This window comes from Lutra lutra, chromosome 16 (assembly GCF_902655055.1).
Source record: "Lutra lutra chromosome 16, mLutLut1.2, whole genome shotgun sequence".
NCBI classification, from domain to species: Eukaryota; Metazoa; Chordata; class Mammalia; order Carnivora; family Mustelidae; genus Lutra; species Lutra lutra.
Window position 1 is genome coordinate 52,216,118 of NC_062293.1, and position 19,992 is coordinate 52,236,109.

At 43.7% G+C, this 19,992-nt stretch overlaps 1 protein-coding gene across 1 annotated transcript in view; it reads left to right on the plus strand.

Moving 5' to 3' along the window:
• TVP23C (trans-golgi network vesicle protein 23 homolog C) overlaps positions 1–8,629 on the plus strand; it is a 28,283-nt gene extending 19,654 nt beyond the window's left edge. The window contains exons 6-7 of the mRNA XM_047708408.1: positions 4,759–4,887; positions 7,441–8,629. Coding sequence (XP_047564364.1) covers positions 4,759–4,887; positions 7,441–7,467 — 156 coding nt within the window. The 3' untranslated portion in view covers positions 7,468–8,629. The remainder of the gene's footprint in view (positions 1–4,758; positions 4,888–7,440) is intronic.
• Positions 8,630–19,992: the final 11,363 nt, after the last annotated feature.

A 19,992-nucleotide genomic window follows, 5' to 3' on the forward strand; every position in this document is an offset into this window, starting at 1 on the left:
CTACTTGGAAAAAAAAGAAAAAGAATATGAATCTGTTGGCTTCCTTCTTTTATTTTTATTTTTTATTTTTATTACTAATTTTTATTTTTTTTATTTTTTTTTTAAGATTTTTTTTATTTATTTATTTGACAGAGAGAAATCACAAGTAAGCAGAGAGGCAGGCAGAAAGAGAGGAGGAAGCAGGCTCCCTGCTGAGCAGAAAGCCCGATGCGGGGCTCGAACCCAGGACCTGGGATCATGACCCGAGCCGAAGGCAGCGGCCCAACCCACTGAGCCACCCAGGCGCCCCACTAATTTTTATTTTTAAGTAATGTCTACACCCAAAGCGGGGCTCTAACTTACCACCCTGAGATCAGGAGTCGCACTTTCTACCAACTGAGCCAGCCAGACGTGCCCTGTTGACTTCATTCTTGATCATGACCTGGTAGGGTGAGTCAAAGGTTCTTTCTTACAGCCTTTAGAAGACATTACATCATCATTTTCTTCTATTGAATATTGCAGAGAAATCTGAGGCCAGGTTCACTTAACCTGCATGTAAGTGAGTGCACCGTTTCTCTCCCCGAATGAAGAAATTATTTTTTTAATTCTTGAGTGCTAAAAAAATTGCAGAGTATCCTTATGTTTATCTTTCTATGTTGATTTTTCTGGAAACTGTATACTCCTCTAATATGTCAGTGTTGGTTTTGCTTTGAATCAGGATGGTTGTCTTTTGTCAAGTGTTTACATTCATTTATGTCCTATTTTTGGGCTTCTCAGATTCTGAGGGACCAGTTATCTCTCTGTTGGGTCATTTTTTTATCTGTTCCCCTCTACCATCTTTCATTTTTTCCCTTCCTGCTTATTTGGTCTGCAAATCTTTTTAGGACTCTTCCAGATGCCAGAGCTGTTCCAGGCCCTAAGGTGCAGTTGGTGGCCAGCCAGGCTCTGGTGGAGCTTCTGTGCTGGTGGAACATGCTGGAGAACACAGGGGCGAGGACACTGGGTCACCCCCGCGGGCGGGTGGCAGCAGCTTCCATCTGCAGTTCCTTACCTCTGCCAGCCCTGTTTTCATCTCCTCTTGTCCTACGTTAACCTTCATGCTCCTTCGAATTCTTATCTCTGGGTTCTTCGTAGGGTGCAGTGTTCCCAGAAATGCTTTTATTTTGGTGGGCTGTATTTCTTTCGGAATAGATTCTTCATCTTTTACATATTATATTCCTTTCTTATTATTTTCTTTTCCTCCACCATCATCATCGTCATCTTCCTCCTCCTCCGTAGTTTTGTATGGATGTGTTTTCCCTCTTCCCCTCTCCAGGTTGCTCATGCTCACGGTAGCTGCTCTGTCTCGACCTCCTCTCTGTGCTGGCTTCGTGCGGGTGATTTCTCCTTGACCGCCTCCGGGTGGTATCTGAGACGTCTGGGCTTTGCCCTGAGCTAGGGCCAGAACTCTGGCTTTGGTGGCCTGAGATGTAGGTGTGAGGTGGAGGGCACAGCCTGGCCTCTGGCTTCCTCACTAGCTTGTTTGGGTTTTGCCTTCTCTAAGGTTGTGTGGTTTTCTCCTGGGTGGCTGTGTGCACCGTGCTGGTGCTACCTTCCTGCTTGAGGCCTCGGAGCCCTAGCAGTCTGGGGGAGTTTGCCCAGTCCTTCCCTAGCACTGGTTCCACTTCCTAAAACAGCTGGGTAAAGTTATAAGGAAGGTGGTTTGGGCTCCCATTACTCAGGCTCTCTGGGAACGTCTCCCCCCCCCGCTGAGAACATGGGCTTGACAATGGCTGGTCCTTCTGTGTTGCTTCTCCTTCTCCTCACCAGGGGGCATCTTGTGGCAGGCTGCTGGGATCTGGTGCCTGTGTTGTGTGGTGGGTGGTTGGGAGGCAGGTCTCTGAATTTTTTCTCAGGGCTCTCTGGATCCTTTGGACTTCTGCCTCCAACAAATTGGGGGGCGGTGATCATCATTGAAATGTCTGTTAGAGGGTCTTTGGAGAGAGAGGAGTTGTGTAGAGCAAAACCAAGCTGGCTCTTTCTCTCACCAGCCCTGTCCCCTCTTTTTAATGTTTATTAGTACTAGCTTATTTGCCTTTTATTTTAAACCTTTTTTCAAAAAAGAGATTTTATTTATCCATTTGAGAGGGTGAGGGGAGAGAGAGCATGAGAGGGGAGAAGGTCAGAGGGAGAAGCAGACTCCCCATGGAGCTGGGAGCCTGATGCGGGACTCGATCCTGGGACTCCGGGACCAAGACCTGAGCTGAAAGTGGTTGCTTAACCAACTGAGCCACCCAGGCACCAAAACCTATTTTTTAAAATCTCTTTTTAACCTGTGTATTTTTAAAATCTCTTCTGTATTAGGGATAGAGAGCTCTTGATGTCTGGCTTCACTACACCATCTTAAACCAGATGTCTGCTTGTTTTAACTTATAAATAGATTTTGAAATTTGTTGTAGGACCCACGCTAACATGCTGGTCCCTAGCGTGTTAGGAGTATCCTGCTTTGAGAAGCATGAGAAGTTTTATTTAAATAAAAATACAGTTTCATGTTTATTTAGGTAACTAACAACCTCGTATAATTCTAATGTATTTATTTCTGTGAAACACAAGTTTTTTAAATTTAATTTAATTTATTTATTTGACACAGAGAGAGAGACAGTGAGAGAAAGAACACAAGCAGGGGAAGCTGGAAAGGGAGAAGCAGGCTTCCCTCGGAACAGGGAGCCCGATGTGGGGTTCAATCCCACGCCTAACGACTGAGCCACCCAGGCACCCTGAAACACAAGTTTTAAACAGCAAGTGCAATTCCACTTTTACTAGGAATTTTTATCTGTTCCTTATTTAAACACTTAAACCCTTTAATGTCCTTAAAATCAACTGCACAGCTTATTCAAGGTTAAGGAGAGTAAATGTGGCTTGGTGAGAGAGACTCTGTTTAGCTGTGTTGCTTTTTCACATAGAAACCCTTCCCGGGTGAGCTTTTAATAGCAGACGGTGTGGGAGGCCACGGTAAGGCTTGAGACGAGAACCAAACCAGGCCCTGACTTGTGCCTCCTTTAAAGGCTGAATAGCCGAACAAAAGGCTTAGGTCGATAAAGTTGAGTAGCACTGAGAAAGGGTCTGTGCTATGTGTTGTGCTCTCGCCTACGTGACATCCCACACGTTCGCTAGTCAGATAGAGACGATTTGGCCGGGGTCAGAAATTCTTGGCTGCTCCTTGCTGTCCTTGCACGGGCTATAGACTACACCACTGTAAGACTGAGCTGTGCTTACATAAACTATGTCTTGAGTGGCCTTGAAGTCAGTACATCTGGCGCTAGAAGGTCTGCTATTGATGTCCAGGAAATAGATAATGGGAAAGCTTGAAGGATTTTCTGTGCATGTTGCAAACTCTTTAGTAATCAGCAAAAAATAGACACTTTTCTTATGATTGTTTCTGTTAGCTATAAAATGCCTCACAGCCTTGAATAAAATTGGCACTATTGGACATCCTCCTTGGTGCTCCTCCTGCCCCCATCTCTTTGTCTCTTAATTTCTTTTCAGCATCCTCTTACCCTCATGTTCCTGGTCGGTTTGTCGTGCCGGCCGCGACAAGACGGGTTGATGAGTTTATTCTAGGGCAGGCCTTGGCAGACTATGGCCTGTGGGCCAGATCTAACCCAGCACCTGCTTTTGTAACTTTTTAGTGGAACCCAGGCTTTCCTGTTTGTTTATGTGTTGTGTGTGGCTGCTCTTGGACTGGGATGGCAGAGTGAAGTGTTTACAACAGAGATCACATGGCCTGCAAAGGCTCTAACAGAAAAACTTTGCCCACCCCTGTTCTAGAGCAACTGTGGGACCTCCTCACATTGTCCTAATTAACTTTTCTTTCATAATCTTTTTTTTTTTTTTAAAGATTTTATTTATTTATTTGAGAGAGAGAGAGAACAAGCAGGGAAAGGGGCAGAAGGAGAGGGAGAAGGAGATTCCCTGCTGATTAGGGAGCCTGATGCAGGACTCGATCCCAGGACTCCGGGATTGTGACCTGAGCTGAAGGCAGATGCTTAACCGACTGAGCCACCCAGGCGCCCCTCTTCCGTAATCTTTAAAGAGGAGGCTTGAGTTTCTTACTCACTGTCTTTAATGATCTTAGTGGGGTCATGTGTAGGTTCCCAGATGTGGCCACAAGGAAGGAGCCACTCTGCCAAAGTGTGTTTCCTCCTAGGGCTCCCCTTGCACCCCGCTCCTCACAGGAGGCCAACAACTGTTGATTGCTGACTCCTAGCTCTGCTTTGTTTTCTCGCAAGATGGCTGTGTGTCACACACACACGCATACGCATGCTCGCCTAGAGTGGAGATTCCCCTCTGTATGCTCTGAGTTAATAAACCAAGAAAGTTTGATCTCCTGACCATTCTTTCACAATTCTTAAAGGAATAATTAACGTTTGAGCCTCTTCTGAATCTCATTTACTTACTTTTGTATCTTTATTTGCAGACCCATGGAAAATCCTAGAGAGAGAATGGTCCCTTCGTTGCATCCCCAGGGGGCAGCATGGGGCCTGGTGTATAGCATATGTGTGTAATTAATATATGTTGGGCGGATGTGAGTGCCTTGTGCTCAGCAGGTATTGGATGGGTGTGTTCTGTCAGGTTAAGGAGTCTCATTGACACAAGCCCCACCCATGAGTTTCCTTTTCCTTCTCTTTCCCATGATGGTCTGCTTTGTTTTGTGTTTTTTGTTGTTGTTGTTATTTTTTGACACAAAGGAAGGTCAGTCCATTTTAGGCCAGTAACCACTGATTATTTTTTCTTTCTCAGGCGGTGGTTATCATGGGTGTGGTGCTACAAGGTGCCAACCTGTATGGTTACATCAGGTGCAAAGTGGGCAGCAGGAAGAATTTAACCAACATGGCTACATCTTATCTTGGAAAGCAGTTTTTAAGACAAGTAAGTGTTTTCTGGGTGTGAGGGTCAGTGACTAATTCTTTCAGAGTTTGATTTTTAGGAAATACTTAAAAAACTTTGAGTGTGAGATGATGATGATAAAGTTATGTTAATTACTTTTGACTTTTAGGATATTCTAGAAATGTATTGTCAGTGCCCTGAAATCTTATTTATTATTTATTATTTCTTTGGGAAATTATTTATTTATTATTTTTATTATTTTTTAAAGAAGAAAATGGGAGGGGCCAGGGGAGAGGGGGAGAGAAAGAATCTTTTTTTTTTAATAATTTTTAAAATTTTTTAATTAACATATAATGTATTATTAGCCCCAGGGGTACAGGTCTGTGCATCGCCAGGTTTACATACTTCACAGCACTCACCATAGCACATACCCTCCCCAATGTCCATAACCCTACCCCCCTCTCCCAACCCCCTTTCCCCTGGCAACCCTCAGTTTGTTTTGTGAGATTAAGAGTCTCTTATGGTTTGTCTCCCTCCCAATCCCATCTTGTTTCATTTATTATTTTCCTAACCCCCAAACCCCCATGTTGCATCTCCACCTCCTCATATCAGAGAGATCATATGATAATTGTCTTTCTCCGATTGACTTATTTCGCTAAGCATAATACCCTCTAGTTCCATCCACATCGTCGCAAATGGCGAGATTTCATTTCTTTTGATGGCTGCATAGTATTCCATTGTGTGTGTGTGTGTGTGTGTGTGTGTGTGTGTGTGTGTGTTTGTGTGTGTATACCACATCTTCTTTATCTTTTCGTCTGTTGATGGACATCTAGGTTCTTTCCATAGTTTGGCTATTGTGGACATTGCTGCTGTAAACATTCGGGTTCATGTGCCCCTTCGGATCACTACATTTGTATCTTTAGGGTAAATACCCAGTAGTGCAGTTGCTGGGTCGTAGGATAGTTCTATTTTCAACTTTTTGAGGAACCTCCATGCTGTTTTCCAGCGTGGTTGCAGCAGCTTGCATTCCCACCAGCAGTGTAAGGAGGGTTCCCCTTGGAGAGAGAGAATCCTAAGCAGGGTCCATGCTCAGCATGGAGCCTGATGTGGGGCTCGATCTCATGACTCTGAAATCATGACTGGAGCTGAAATCAAGAGTCCAACTGAGCCACTCAGGGTCCCTGTCCTGAAATTATTTTAAAACCAGGGATAAACTATCATTGATAACAACTTATTTCTAAAGAACTACCTTAAGTTCAGTAGCTTTCCATTAATTCTGGTGGCTCTAAATGAAGTTTTGGAGAACATATGTTATGATTTTTGGATTTATGGTCAGAACAAGTAGAGACATAAGACTCTTATCATTAAAGATTGTTTTAGAGTACTCAGATTTGTTTGATTGTTTTTTAGAACATAAAGGTTTTACTCTAGTTCCCCTGTATAAAGATTTAAATCAGGGGTTTCAATGGAGTAAGTACTATTCATAGGTGAATAGTTGTGGTTAAATCACTTGGGAGACTTGACGGGGTACTTTCTGGGATACCTCACATTTGTTAAGGGCAGTAGGTCAGGCAGGTAATGTTATATAGGACAGTGGTTTTTCAAACTTGAACCTGCTTAAGAATCCCCTGCAGGGCTAAAACAAAGATTGCTGAGTCCTGCTCCCAGAGTTAACCTGGCAGGGTCTTACAATTTGCATGTCTCGCAAGTTCCCAGGTAGGTGGTGGTCCAGGGACTATGATGCTCGTGGGACTACATTTAGATGGCTGGGGCCCTGACAGACTGAGTGACTTCTTAAGGATATACAGCGAATATATGGCACTTGGCTAAGGCCTAATCCACCTCTGTTCTTTTGAAATTCATTGTTCTTTCCATTCTGCTGTACAGTTTCTCTTGTATATGATGAAAAGTCCAGAAAATGAATAATCTTGTAGGGACATGATTCTCCTCCTGAGGGATTTTTGCACAGTCCCAGATCCGATGTTGCAGGGGTCTACTGTATGGTAATTGTCAAGTGCGTATTGAATAGTTTTTTCCTTTCGGATTTTTAGTGTTTCTGAAGCAGGGAGGGACATTGAATACAGGGAAATAGAGCCTTGATCCTGACATAACACGGGTGGGGTCAGGAGAGTTACCTGGCACCTGCTGGTATTCTGCTTAACATGAGACCTACTTGCTGGACATCTCGGGATCCTTTGATGTACTTCTCCGCACGTCCATCATTTTTTTTTTAAATTTATTTTTAAATTTTTATTTATTTTTTTAAAGATTTTATTTATTTATTTGAGAGAGAGAGAGAGCATGAGAGGAGAAAGGTCAGTGGGAGAAGCAGACTCCCTGCCAAGCAGGGAGCCCGATACGGGACTCGATCCCGGGACTCTAGGATCATGACCTGAGCCAAAGGCAGCCGCCCAACCAACTGAGCCACCCAGGCGCCCTGCATGTCCATCATTTTTAAAATCATTGGGCCATGCTCTGTAAGGTAGTGTAGTAGCTGGCCCTCCTTACAGACATGGAATGTTTTCCTAGTGCTTTGGAGGCTGGCATGTCAAGTAGAACAGTTCTCAGTCTGAAGGAGTTCTTTCTCTTTTTCAGAAGACCGGAGATGAGCAGACTTCCTGAAGAGAGTGAGAGCAAGCTCGTGTGTCCTGTTACACCAGGGAACAGCTGAAGAGATCCTTGACTCTGAGGCTCTTGGAGCTCAGTACACGTTGCAAAGAGGAGTATTGGGTTTGTTTTTCCATTCTAAAATCTACTTTAAAAAAATGGGAAGGTAGTTTTCATACAGAGTTTTTATTCTCTTTCTAGCATTTTGGGGCGTGGAAGTATGACGTGGCCAGGAACATTGTCAAAAGTGGTTCATGGTTATATATGTGTGCACGTAGTCCTGTAATGTCTGTAGATTCCAAATTACTGAAAGTGCGTTCATGTACATATGTAATGGAGACCTTTGTATTTGGATGCGTAGAATATAGGGGACGTTCTCGGTCTTCACAGAACTCTAGGTGTGTCCATATTATTTCTGTAAATTATTGTCAGAAGAAGGTTTTGCTTCTATAGTAAAAGTAAGCACTTTGGCTTACGTGTAAGTTAGAGATAATTGTTAATCTTACAAGTTAATATATACTTCATGATGAAACTTCTTATCTTAGGCACTCACAGGCAGGTAGAAACCAAATTTGGGCTAGTGGTTAACTAGTTTGTAAATTTTATTTTTATTTATAATAACTCATGTACTTAAGGCCCAATTAATGTAAATGGAATTTTCACAGTTTCTGTTTAGGGGATTCTTAGAGATTGCTGCTGTTCTATTTATTTTTTGGAAGGGATAGCCAGATTTTACTTTAGAACTTCTTGGAAACTTGTCAGCAGGCCTTGGCCTAATGAAATCTATCTTGTGTCACTAAAAGAGTATTATTCTTACGTCCTAGTGAGAATAATCATTTAAATACTTGGCATAACAAATGCCTAAAAGACATTTTATTGTATGAATCTATTTTTTTCCTTGCTATAATGGGAATATTGTAAATCATGCCTTTGTATTATTGGTATTTCTTAAAGCAATATATGTAACAATCTACAAGCAGTTGTAGGAGTCTATAAATTCTGTTGTACGTTCTGTAAACTTTGTTGGGGTCTTTTAACCACAGATTATTTTGTGGGATGTATTTATACATTGTTAAAAATTTTACAAAAATGTTTAATTGAATAAGTGTCTATTGGAGTGATAGCTTTGAAGGTGCATAACTTTATATTTGTATAAAACTCTCCTGTTTACAAAGCACTTCAAACATGTGTAATCTCCTTTCATCCTGACGACAAACCAATAATGCGTGATACCTGTTTACAGCTGATGAAACGGGATTTTAGGTTTATCCAGTGCCTTGTCCAAGGAAACACAGAGGACAGGAAGACCCACCAGGATATTTATGGTTTTCAGAGGAAGTATTTGTCTCTGAATGTCTTTTCCTTTCTTAGGAATCATTAATTTATTAAATGTTTATTTGCCATTTTGCTTATACTCCTCTGGTGAGGAAAGTGGATATCGCGGTAAAGACGTGTGTTGAATCAGAAGGCTCTAGAGCTGAGAGTCTGACATCTGACAGGGGCCACATTGGTATGGTTCCTGAGAGTTGCATCAGGATTTGAACCTGTAATCCTAAGCCAAATAGGAATTGAATTTTGGAATATGCATGTGCAGAATCTACCACTTACTTCCCAAAGTCCATTTTTCCCTTCTGCCCGTTTCCTGCTTCTTAGCAGGGACATGGCAACACACAGCTTTCCTCAGATTTTTCTGCATCTTGATGTGGCCCTGCAACTGCGTTCTGGCCAGTGGATGCACTTGCAGGAAGTAGTCTTAAATGGAGGGGCCTTGGGGTGCCTGGTGGCTCAGTCAGTTAAGTGTCTGACTCTTGATATCAGCTCACGTCACGATCTTAGGGTCCTGAGATGGAGCCTTGCCTGGGGCTCTGCGCTCAGTGGGGCGTCTGGTTGAGTTTCTTTCTCTTCTGCCCCTTCACTCTCTCTTTCTTTCTCTCTCTCCAATAAATAAATAAATAAAATCTTTAAAAAAAACATAATAAAGAGGTATCTACCCATCCCATCCCCTTTTGTCCTTCCTGCTAGCTGAAATGTAGATGTAATAAATGGAGCCTGAGCAGCCGTTTAGGGCTGTGGGATGGAAACCTGTTTATGAATAGCAGAAATAAGGTAGGGATTGTCTTGTTCTCCCTGACAGGGATAGCAGCCCTGAGCTGCCTGTCTGAATTTCTAGGTGAGAAACAAATTTCTCTCTTGTTCAAGTGTTACTGTTTTGGTTTTTCTGTTGCTATAACCTAGGGAATTCTTACCAGCACAGTACATTTTTAGCAGCCCCCATAATTGTTTCTGTAAGTATAGCATTTAGGATGTAATAATTCAGGAAACACGTATTTGTCATTTTCTCTGTGTGGTAATTAAGCTACTGTTATTGGTGCCGATGAGTTTAGCTGTTCCGGATGCCGTTGCTGCATAAAAATTTAGTGGTGTAACAGTCTTTGTTAATGCTTACACATGCTGTAGGACAGGAATTTGGAAGTGGCCTGGTGGGACAGCTTTTCTCTGCTATACAGTGTCTGGGGTTCGGCTGTAGCCCCGTCTTTACTCATTGGGCAGGAAACTCTGCCGGTATCTTTAGCCACAGGTCTGGAGGGTGATGTTGGCAGGCAGCTAGGACCTCTGCTATGTTATTGTTGTTGGAACACTACATTTTTTTTTCTAAAAGATTTATTTATTTATTTGATGGAAAGCAAGAGGGATCACAAGTAGGCAGAGCTGCAGGCAGAGGGAGAGGGAGAAGCAGACCCCCTATGGAACAGAAAGCCCAGTCTGGGGCTCCATCCCAGCATCCTGGGATCATGACCTGAGGCGAAAGCGGATGCTTAACTGCTTGAGCCGCCCAGGCCCGGCTAAGAACACCTTACATTTGTGCTGTCTTTCTGTAGTCTCTTTGTCGGCTTTTTTGGGCCTCTTCACAACCTGGCAGCTGGAGTCTCAGAGTGTGCTTCCCTAGAGAGCAGGAGAAGCACATGGTGTTTTTATGACTCATCTGAGAATCCTCTTAACATCACCTCGGCTCTTCTCTGGTGGCTAACACGGTTGCCTAGGTCCCTCTGAGTTCAAGGGAAGGGTACATGGTGGACCCAAGCTTGATGAGAGGACTGTCAGGACTACATTATGAACAGGGTTATGTGGGCTGGGAGAGACTGTGATCCTTCTTTGGGAAGTACAGTCTGCCACGTCCGCTTTAATCATTCATCAAGACTGAAAGGTTACGTGGCAGGGACCGAGGAGGGCAGTGAGCATTATTTTCTCTTTTCTCTTCCCGTCCTCCTTGAGCACAGGCTAAGTGGCTGCATGGTGCCATTAGAATGAAAGCAGTGTTGCATTTTACAGCTCCCAGAGTATGTGTTCTTGGACCACACCTCTGAATTGCATGTGCGCGCGTGTGTGCGTGTGTGTGTGTGCGCGCGCGTGTGTGTGTGTGTGTGTGTGTTGGGCTGATAGCATGTTCCACCATAGTGTAGGTACTCTGATCCTTTTTTTTTTTTTAAGATTTTATTTATTTATTTGACAAATAGAGATCACAAGTAGGCAGAGAGGCAGGCAGAGAGAGAGAAGAGGAGGCAGGTTCCCTGCTGAGCAGAGAGCCTGATGCGGGGCTCGATCCCAGAACACTGGGACCATGACCTCAGCCGAAGGCAGAGGCTTTAACCCACTGAGCCACCCAGGCGCCCCTCCTTTTGAATTTGTATAACTTTAGAGCTCATCAACATTCTCCTGTATGTATGATCGCCTTTTTTTTTCTTTTTAATTTCAATTTTTTATTTAAATTCTAGCTAACCTATATGGTAAAATTGGTTTCAGGTGTAGAATTGGGTGGTTCATCACTTACATACAACACCCAGTGCTCATCCCAAGTGCCCTGCTTAATGCCCATCACCCATTTAACCCGTACCCCGCCCACCCCCTTCCATCAGCCCTCAGTCTGTTCTCTGTCTTTAAGAGTCCCTTATTGTTTGCTTCCATCTCTCTCTCTTTTTCTCCTTCCGCTAGGTTCATCTGTTTTGTTTCTTAAATTCCACATATGCGTGAAATCATGCAGTATTTGTCTTTCTCTGACTTACTTCACTCAGCATAATACCCTCTGGCTTGCAAATAGCAAGATTTCATTCTTCTTTATGGCCGAGTGACGTCATGGTATTTATACACCACACCTTCTTTATTCATTCATCAGCCGACGGACATTGGGCTCTTCCCATAATTTGGCTATTGCTGGTAAAGCTGCTGTGAACATCGGGATGTATGTGCTCCTTTAAATCAGTATTGCTGTGTCCTTTGGGTCCCTGGGGTCCTTTGCGCCTACTGGGTTGTAGAGCAGTTCTGTTTTTAAGTTTTGAGGAACTTCCACACTGTTTTCCGGCGTGGCTAAGCCAGTTTGCGTTCCTAACAGCAGTGCAGGAGGGTTTCGTTCTCTCTGCATCCTCGCCAACATGTGTTATCTAATTTGATTCACCTTGTAACCTCAAGAGGGAGGAAAGACCATTAATTGCCTCATGTTACAAATGCATAACTAGAACTGAGATAAGTAAAATAAATTTTTAAAAAGGATTTATTTATTTTAGAGAGAGAGAAGGGAGTGCATGTGAGCAGGGGGCGGGGCAGAGTGAGACGGGGAGAGATAGAGAAGCAGATTCTTGACTGAGCAAGGAGCCCGACATGGGACTTATTCCCATGGGGCCTGAGATCTGTGACTTGTGCCGAAATCAGGAATGGGACGCTTAACCAACTGCGCCTCCCAGGTGCCCTGTGAGATAAGTAAAATAATTTACCAAAGGTTGCATGTGGTAGAGATAGTAATGCTTACCAAGTATCTCATTTGTTCTACATTTCCCAGCTCTCTTAATTAACTGAGTCTCTGTGAGTAGTTATGGCCATGAAATGTGAGTGAAAGTGACCAGTGTCATTTCTGGGTGAAGAAGGGGAAGTCTCTAATCTATCCTCCCCTTCCGTGGCAACCAGTGGTGCTCAAGATGGCAGAACTTCTGCCAGCCTGGGTCCCAGAGTGACTTATAGAGCAGAATCCCCCTGCCTATTCCTGTGGGACATACAGTGCTAGTGAGAAAGAAACTTCTGGTGTGTAAAGCCACTTGATTACCTGGTTAATTCGTTTCCACAACATGGCTTACTAGCCTGCTTTGACTTACTAGTGGCGCAGCTGATAAGCCACACTTTTCCATTGCTCTGTGCTGTTTCTGTTTGCAAGAAAAGACGTTGGATTCCTTATCCTGTAGTGCGGGTGGGACCAGACAGGTGGAGCTGACCAGGTGAAAACTGCCAACTAGGAGAGTCCACACACCATCCGAGGGACCAGAAGCTTCTAATTTCCAGACAATTGTTGCCACTCAGGAGTATGGTCCCTCTGTTGCTGAGTTTTTCCATTTTTCAAGAGAAATGAAAAGCCTAGATGTTTACGTGGAATCTCATTTTTTAACGCTTAAATATTAAATTTATTTTTTTAAAAGATTTATTTTAGAGAGAGAGCTAGAGAGCAGGGGGAGGGGCAGAGGGAGAAGGAGAGAATCCTCAAGCAGACTCCCCACTGAGGACAGAGCCAGGTGTGGGCCTTGATCCCAGGACCCCAAGATCATGATCTGAGCCGAAATCAAGAGTTGGATGCTTAACCGACTTAGCCACCCAGGCGCCCCATATTTAAATTTAAAAATAAGAAAGGGGCACCCGGGTGGCTTGGTTGTGTCTGGCTCTTGATTTCGGCTCAGGTCATGATCTCGGGGTCCTGAGATCCAGCCCCGAGTTGGGCTCTACTTAAGATTCTCTCTCCCCATCTCCCTCTGCTCTTCCCCTACCCACTTGCATGTGCTCCTTCTCTCTCTCTCTCTCTCTCAAAAAAAAAAAAAAAAAAAAAAAAAAAGGAAGAAGGAAGAAAACACATGAAGCCAAACAATATATTTGCAGGTGAAATTCAGCTGTGCCAATTTTTACCACAGTGCAGTGATTTTCAAACTTAGTCTGTTGCTGGTTTTGAACAGTACATTCTAAAATTGGATGTTAAGTTTACTTTTCAATTACAAATAAAATCAAAGTATTATCTAATTCTTATGAGAAGCAGGAGGTACTCCTTAAAACCTTTATGTTATTCTACATAAGAAAGGAGAAAGCATATGATTTCCTGAAGAAGTTACAATTTATTGCCAAGAAAAAAAAATAATCTCATAGAGCTTTTTACTACAATTAATTAAAAAAAAAACACCAAAAAACCTCTTGAGTCAGAAAATCAAGTATTACAGAGGCTACAAAGGAAAGCAGCTTTTCTCACTCTCAATTCTGCTCCTAGAAGCGAATGTCTTCAGCTGCCTCTGTTTTGGGGTATTTACCTCCATATCTCTAAATAATATTTTTATGGTGCTTACAGTGTTTCTTGGCTTTTCTACTTGATACATCTGCCCTTGACCTCCTATTATGGAAACATGAAGATTTAACGCACACAGCTTCCCCACACGTAGTTTGAGCATCGTTTGTTGTCCAGTTGGTTACTATATTAAAGGCTTAACATAAACCTCTTTTTTTTAAATTCCATGAGATATCTGTTGTAACTGTTGATTTCCTCTCTCAATGATTTGTTCAGCCACAAGTCACGGAAAGTCCTACAAATAATAGTGGCTTAGACAAGAAAAGGGTCTCTGTGTTTTTCCACAAAGGAAGTCTGGCGTGGCCTGTCGGCTAGTGTTGCTGTGGCTACTGAACAGTTCTTTAGAGAGCTGGTTTTTGTCCCCGTGCTCATGGCCTCATGGTCACAAGATGACTGTCATAGCTGAAGATGACTCATCTCTTTTTGAGGAAGAAGATTATAGGCTGAAGTTGCATCTGTCTGCTTCTATCGGAAAAGCAAAAGCTTTTTCAGAAGTTACAGGAGGGGCGTCTGGGTGGCTCAGTGGGTTAAAGCCTCTGCCTTTGGCTCAGGTCATGATCTCAGGGTCCTGGGCTTGAGCCCCGCATCAGGCTCACCGCTCAGCAGGGAGCCTGCTTCCCTTCCTCCCTCTCTCTGCCTGCTTGTGATCGATCTTTCTCTGTCAAATAAATAAAAATCTAAAAAAAGAAAAAGAAATAGGAGACCTGCTGCTGTTTACATCGCATTAGCCAAAATGGCATCACTCAGGTGTCAGGAAGTCTGGAAAAGCAGGTACTTCGGTAGGCACATTGCTGTCTTGCCTAAAAGTGAGATTTTATGAGTAGGGGAAAGTGAAAGGGACATTAGGTAAGCGGGTAGCAGTGCTGACTATGTTATTTCTCATGGGAGGCTTTATGTGGAGGACCCTAGCTGCTGGCGGCTGATGCTTTTAGTGCTGTTTCTGTGATAAATAGCCCTTGATCTGGACAGCTTTTTTTTTTTTTTAAAGATTTTATTTATTTATTTGACAGATCACAAGTAGGCAGAGAGGCAGGCAGAGAGAGAAGAGGAAGCAGGCTCCCCGCCAGGCAGAGAGCCTGATGTGGGGCTCCATCCCAGGACCCTGGGATCATGACCTGAGCTGAAAGCAGAGGCTTCAACCCACCGAGCCACCCAGGCGTCCCTGTAGCCAACTTTTCATGCAAAGCCATTCGCTACAGCTAGGTAAGATAGTTCTGGGAGGGGCGTAGTCTGAGGTACTCTTAATATGTATCCTGACTTCAGTGTGATGCGGGGGTTGGACTTAGGCTATTCAGAGCTGTGTTTCTTAGGGGGATGGTGGGGAGGGAGGGGTTGGTTAACACAGTGATTGGTCACGGTGCTGGGTGATATTTGAACATGTGGAACCCAGGGACGCCAGGCGCTTGTAGATCATAGGACAGTCCTCTACAGCCAGCAGTTGTCCTGCATCTCGAATAACATCTGTATCTCCCCCTGAACAATTAAACATGAAAATTTTGTTTATAATTAGAAAAAGCACCACCTGACAGCTGTCGGCTGGAAGCTGCCCCGACCCGAACTGCTAAGCCTACGGCGTCCAGTTTAACATAAATAGTTTTATTCGACACTAACATCTGACAGAGCCATTCTGTGACCATGACGGAGCAAGGCAGAAATAAGGACACTGTAATCATGTTGGAGCATAGAAGCAAGCATACTGCGCAAACCACAAAAAATGACCAAACACCCTCCGCTCCTGGCTTGCACGAGTGACTGACTGTTGCTGCTTTGCCAACTAGCTTTAGCCCCCGTTTCTGCCACCTCCCACATTAGCACGCTTCATTTTCTGCAAGCACCCACTCCAGAGTGAACCTACGATTTCTGGAACCCTTCTGGAAAGGAAATGACACAAGCCCAAATCCTAGAATAAATCCTTCCTAACACCCAATACTGAGGCATCCCATGGTGGTCCCAAGAATCTTCCTTGTGCAAAGAGTGCTAATAAACCCACCTTGGCGTGACCACAGCTCTGCCCCCATGGTGTCTAGCTGGTGAACGCTGACAATAATGATCGGAGCCTGGATGCTCAGTCCATTGAACATACATAAACTAAAATGTACATTTTTTGTTGTTGCAGTTTTGTGATACTCATCCAGAAATGCGACTATCAAGTGAGGGAAGGTTGTACTCTTTGCTTAGTACTTTAGCGAGAGTTTTTCACCGTTTTGGAAACCCCTGTCACCAGTGGCGACGTTGCTCATAGCATTTTTTTTTTTTAAAGATTTTTATTTATTTATTTGACACAGAGAGATCACAAGCAGGCAGAGAGGCAGGCAGAGAGAGAGGAGGAAGCAGGTTCTCCGCTGAGCAGAGAGCCCGATGCGGGGCTCGATCCCAGGACCCTGGGATCATGACCTGAGCCGAAGGCAGAGGCTTTAACCCACTGAGCCATCCAGGCACCTGCATATGGGATATTCTTAAGGATAGACCACGTGTTAGGCCATAAAACAATCTTCAGTAAATCCAAAGGTATTAAAACCATACAAAGTATGTTCTCTTACCTAGTGGAGTTACATTAGAAAGCAGCAGAAGAAAATTTGGGAAATTCACAAATATGTGGAAATTAACACACCGAAATAACCAGTGGGTCACAGAAGAACTTACAAGGAAGATTAGAAAATACTTTGGGATTAATGAAAATGAAAACACAGCATACTAAGATGTATGGGATGCATCCATGATGGTAGTTAGAGGGAAATTTATAAATCCCTGTATTTATAACTACAAATTATAAACTCTCATTAATTGCTGGTGGGAATGCAAAATGGTGCAGCCACTTTGGAAGGCAGTTGAATATTTTCTTACAAAACTGAACATACTCTGCACATATGGTCCAGCAAATGTGCTCCTTGATGTTTATCTAAATGAAATGAAACATGTCCATACAAAAATCTGGATATGGGTGCTTATGGCAGTTTTTCTGATAATTGACCCAAATTGGAACCAACCAGGATGTCCCTTGGTACATGAATGGTTAAACTGTGGTACCTCCAGACAATGGAATAAAATAGTTTTTGTTTTGTTTTGAGAGAGAATGTGTCTATGCGTGTCATCACATGCGTGTGTGAGGGTGTCGTGGTGGGGAAAACAGAGAGGGAGAGAGAATCAAGCAGACTCCACATTCAGTGTGGAGCCTGACACAGAGCTCGATCTCATGACCCTGAGATCATGACCGGAGCCGAAATCAAGAGTCACAACACTTGACTGAGTGTTGTGACTCCAGACAATGGAATATTATTCATCACTAAAAAGAAACAAGCCACAAAAAGACATGGAGGAAACAAATGTATATTACTAAATGAGAGAAGCCAGTCTGAAAAGATGACACGTTCTGATTCTAACTGCATGACATTCTGGAAAAAGCAGAGTACTGTGTTGGTACTTTGATGATGGATGCACGGCGTTGCACATCTGCCCAGTTGTAGAGTGTATACCACCAAGAGGGAGCCCTAAGGAAAACTGTGGACTGGGGTGGTGATGTGTCAGTATGGGTTCATAACTGTAACAAAGATCCCACTCGTGGGGAAGGTTACACATTTGTAGGGCAGGGAGTCTATGAAAAATGTATTTGTATTTTCTTCTCAATTTTGCTATGAGTCTAAAACTATAAGTCTTAAGAAAACAGATCTCAAATCAATAGTCCAATTTTTCACCTTAGGAGACTAGACTAGGAATAGCAAAGTAAAGAAAGTAAGGAAAGAAAGACGAGAGAGGAAATAAACAAAATAGGAGAACAATAGAGAAAATCAACAGAACCAAACACGGGTTCTTTGGAAGGATGGACAAAACTGACGAACTTCCAGCTCAACTGACTAGGAAAAAAAAAGGTTAAAATTACTGAAGCCAGGAATGAAGGAGGGGCCGTCACTACTGAGAAAAAGCAATCCATAACTGAAAAATCCTTTTGTAAAGTAATGGTTATCCTAATAGACCACAGAGCATGCTCCGCTCTATGGTGGTGGTATGGGTGTCTTATGTATAAGCTTTCAGACTTTGTGCTTTCTCCAAAAAGTGCTTTCTGTGACTTGTTTCATCCTTACAACATTCTTGGAGTTGTGCAGGAGTGTCGTACCTGGGCGGACGTAATCACGAAGAACCTGTGTTTGGTTCAGACACACCTGCGGCATGGATCCAGGTCTGTGTCCTGGTTTTGACTTTGAACAAGTCACTTATCCCGTTTTTATAGCTGAGGCAGTAAGTTGAGTCTCACGAGTGAGATCACCTTCCCCTTCCAGTTAGCAGGGGGAGGGAGTCACGAGGATTAAATGAGATAATCCACATAAAATATTCAGCATGGCCCCCAGCTCACGGCAAGCATGTGATAATGGTAATTGATTCAGAAACAAAAACAGAGTTCCTAGCTAGTGAAAGGAACGGTCAGGAACTCTAATCCCTAGCTGAGTGGCTTTGCTTTAATTTAGATTCCCATCCAACATAGGGCGCAGAGAATTCAAATGTAGCAAAGCAGTCAGTTGCAGGAAAGAATGCTGAATCTCTTATTTCCCATTTTGCTTAGAACAAGAGAAGGATCATAAGATTATCTGAGCTGGCAACTTGCTATAGTGTTCGTGTATAATTTATTTTATACGTAAAAGACATCTTGTTTGCATTTTTCAGATGGTTGTTGAAATCCAACAATGTCGTGCATGGATTCGTCTTGATAATTGTAAACATTTCTTCTAGGATGTTGCTTTTCTCTGCCCGCTATCCCCCCCCTTTTTTTTTTGACTTGGGGGGAGATAGGGGGGAGAGAGAGAGAGAGAGAGAGAAAGAAACTTAACGCAGGGCTCTATCTCACACCCATGACAGCATGACCTGAGCGGAAATCAGGAGTCAGAGACTTAACTGACTCAGCCACCCAGGCGCCCCACCCTCTTTTTGCTTGTAATGTGCAAGTGTGCACGTTAGATGGCAGTACATCAACATAAAATGTCAGTGAAACGGTCCCAATGCAGCGCCGCCTTATGTATTTTGGTTTAGTGGAAAATGATGATTTTCCTGGAAAATTAGCCTGCAAGTAGTGAGTTGAGACTAAATCCATGTTTCCTGTGGTGCGATTAATTAAAATCAGTGCTGATGAATAGATGCTGGGAGAGTAAATCGAATAATGGACCTAGAATGTACGAGACACAGAGATAAGGTCCTGTGGACACAAAGAAATGTTAAGAACTATCTGTGATGTGTCTGCTTTCCTCATATTGCCAACTTTTCCCTCCCCCCACATTGAACTCCAAGGATTAGAAGGTCAGTGGTTTTCCCAGAGTCATACAGACAGACAGAGACGAAGCCAGGATTGGTCCACGGTGGGGAAAGATGATGAGTTTGAATTTAAGATACGTTGGTTTGGGGCACTTGGGTGGTACCATTGGCCAAGCGTCCTACTCTTGGTTTCAGCTTAGGGTGTGACTCAGGGTTGTAAGATCGAGCCCCTTGTCGGGCTCCGCACTCAGTACGGTCTGCTTAAGATTTTCTCTCTCCCTCTGCCCCTCCTACTCCTGCTGTCTCTCTCTAAAATAAATAAATGGATGGATAGATAGGATACGTTGGGTTTGAAGCCAGTGGTCACATCCAAGTACCGGCTTGCAATGGAACCTGGAATTCCACCTTAGGATTGGGCCAAAAGTGCAAAAAATTTAAGAGGCATCTCCGCAGAGCAGAGCTGAAGCTACAGTGACATGTGGGTTGTCTGTGGCAAAGTGTCTGTTGCAGGACAAACCCCCAAGTGCATTAACAGAGCAAGGGTTAAGGGTACACACGTCAGAGCCTGGCCGACCTGAGTTTAAATCCTGGCCTCCTACTCCCGCCTGAGTGTTCACGAGGAAGAGTGTTACCCTCATTGATCTTGCAACGACCCCACGAGGGGGATACTATCTTCGTTTGCACATGAGCAAACTGAGGCTTAGAGAATGTTGGAATTGACCCAGGGTCATGGTGCATCTGGCACATGATAAATCCGAAGTTCCCATGTGGAGCATCTGATTTAGGCTTCCACAGCTGCAGACCACAGATGTTGCTTCCCGGTCATAGCACTTAGGACACTGCCTAGTGATCCTTTGTGTATGTGGGAGTCTCCCTGGATCAGTCAGGGTTCTCCGGAGAAACAGAAGCAGCAGAAGGGATCAGTGCATCTCTCTCTC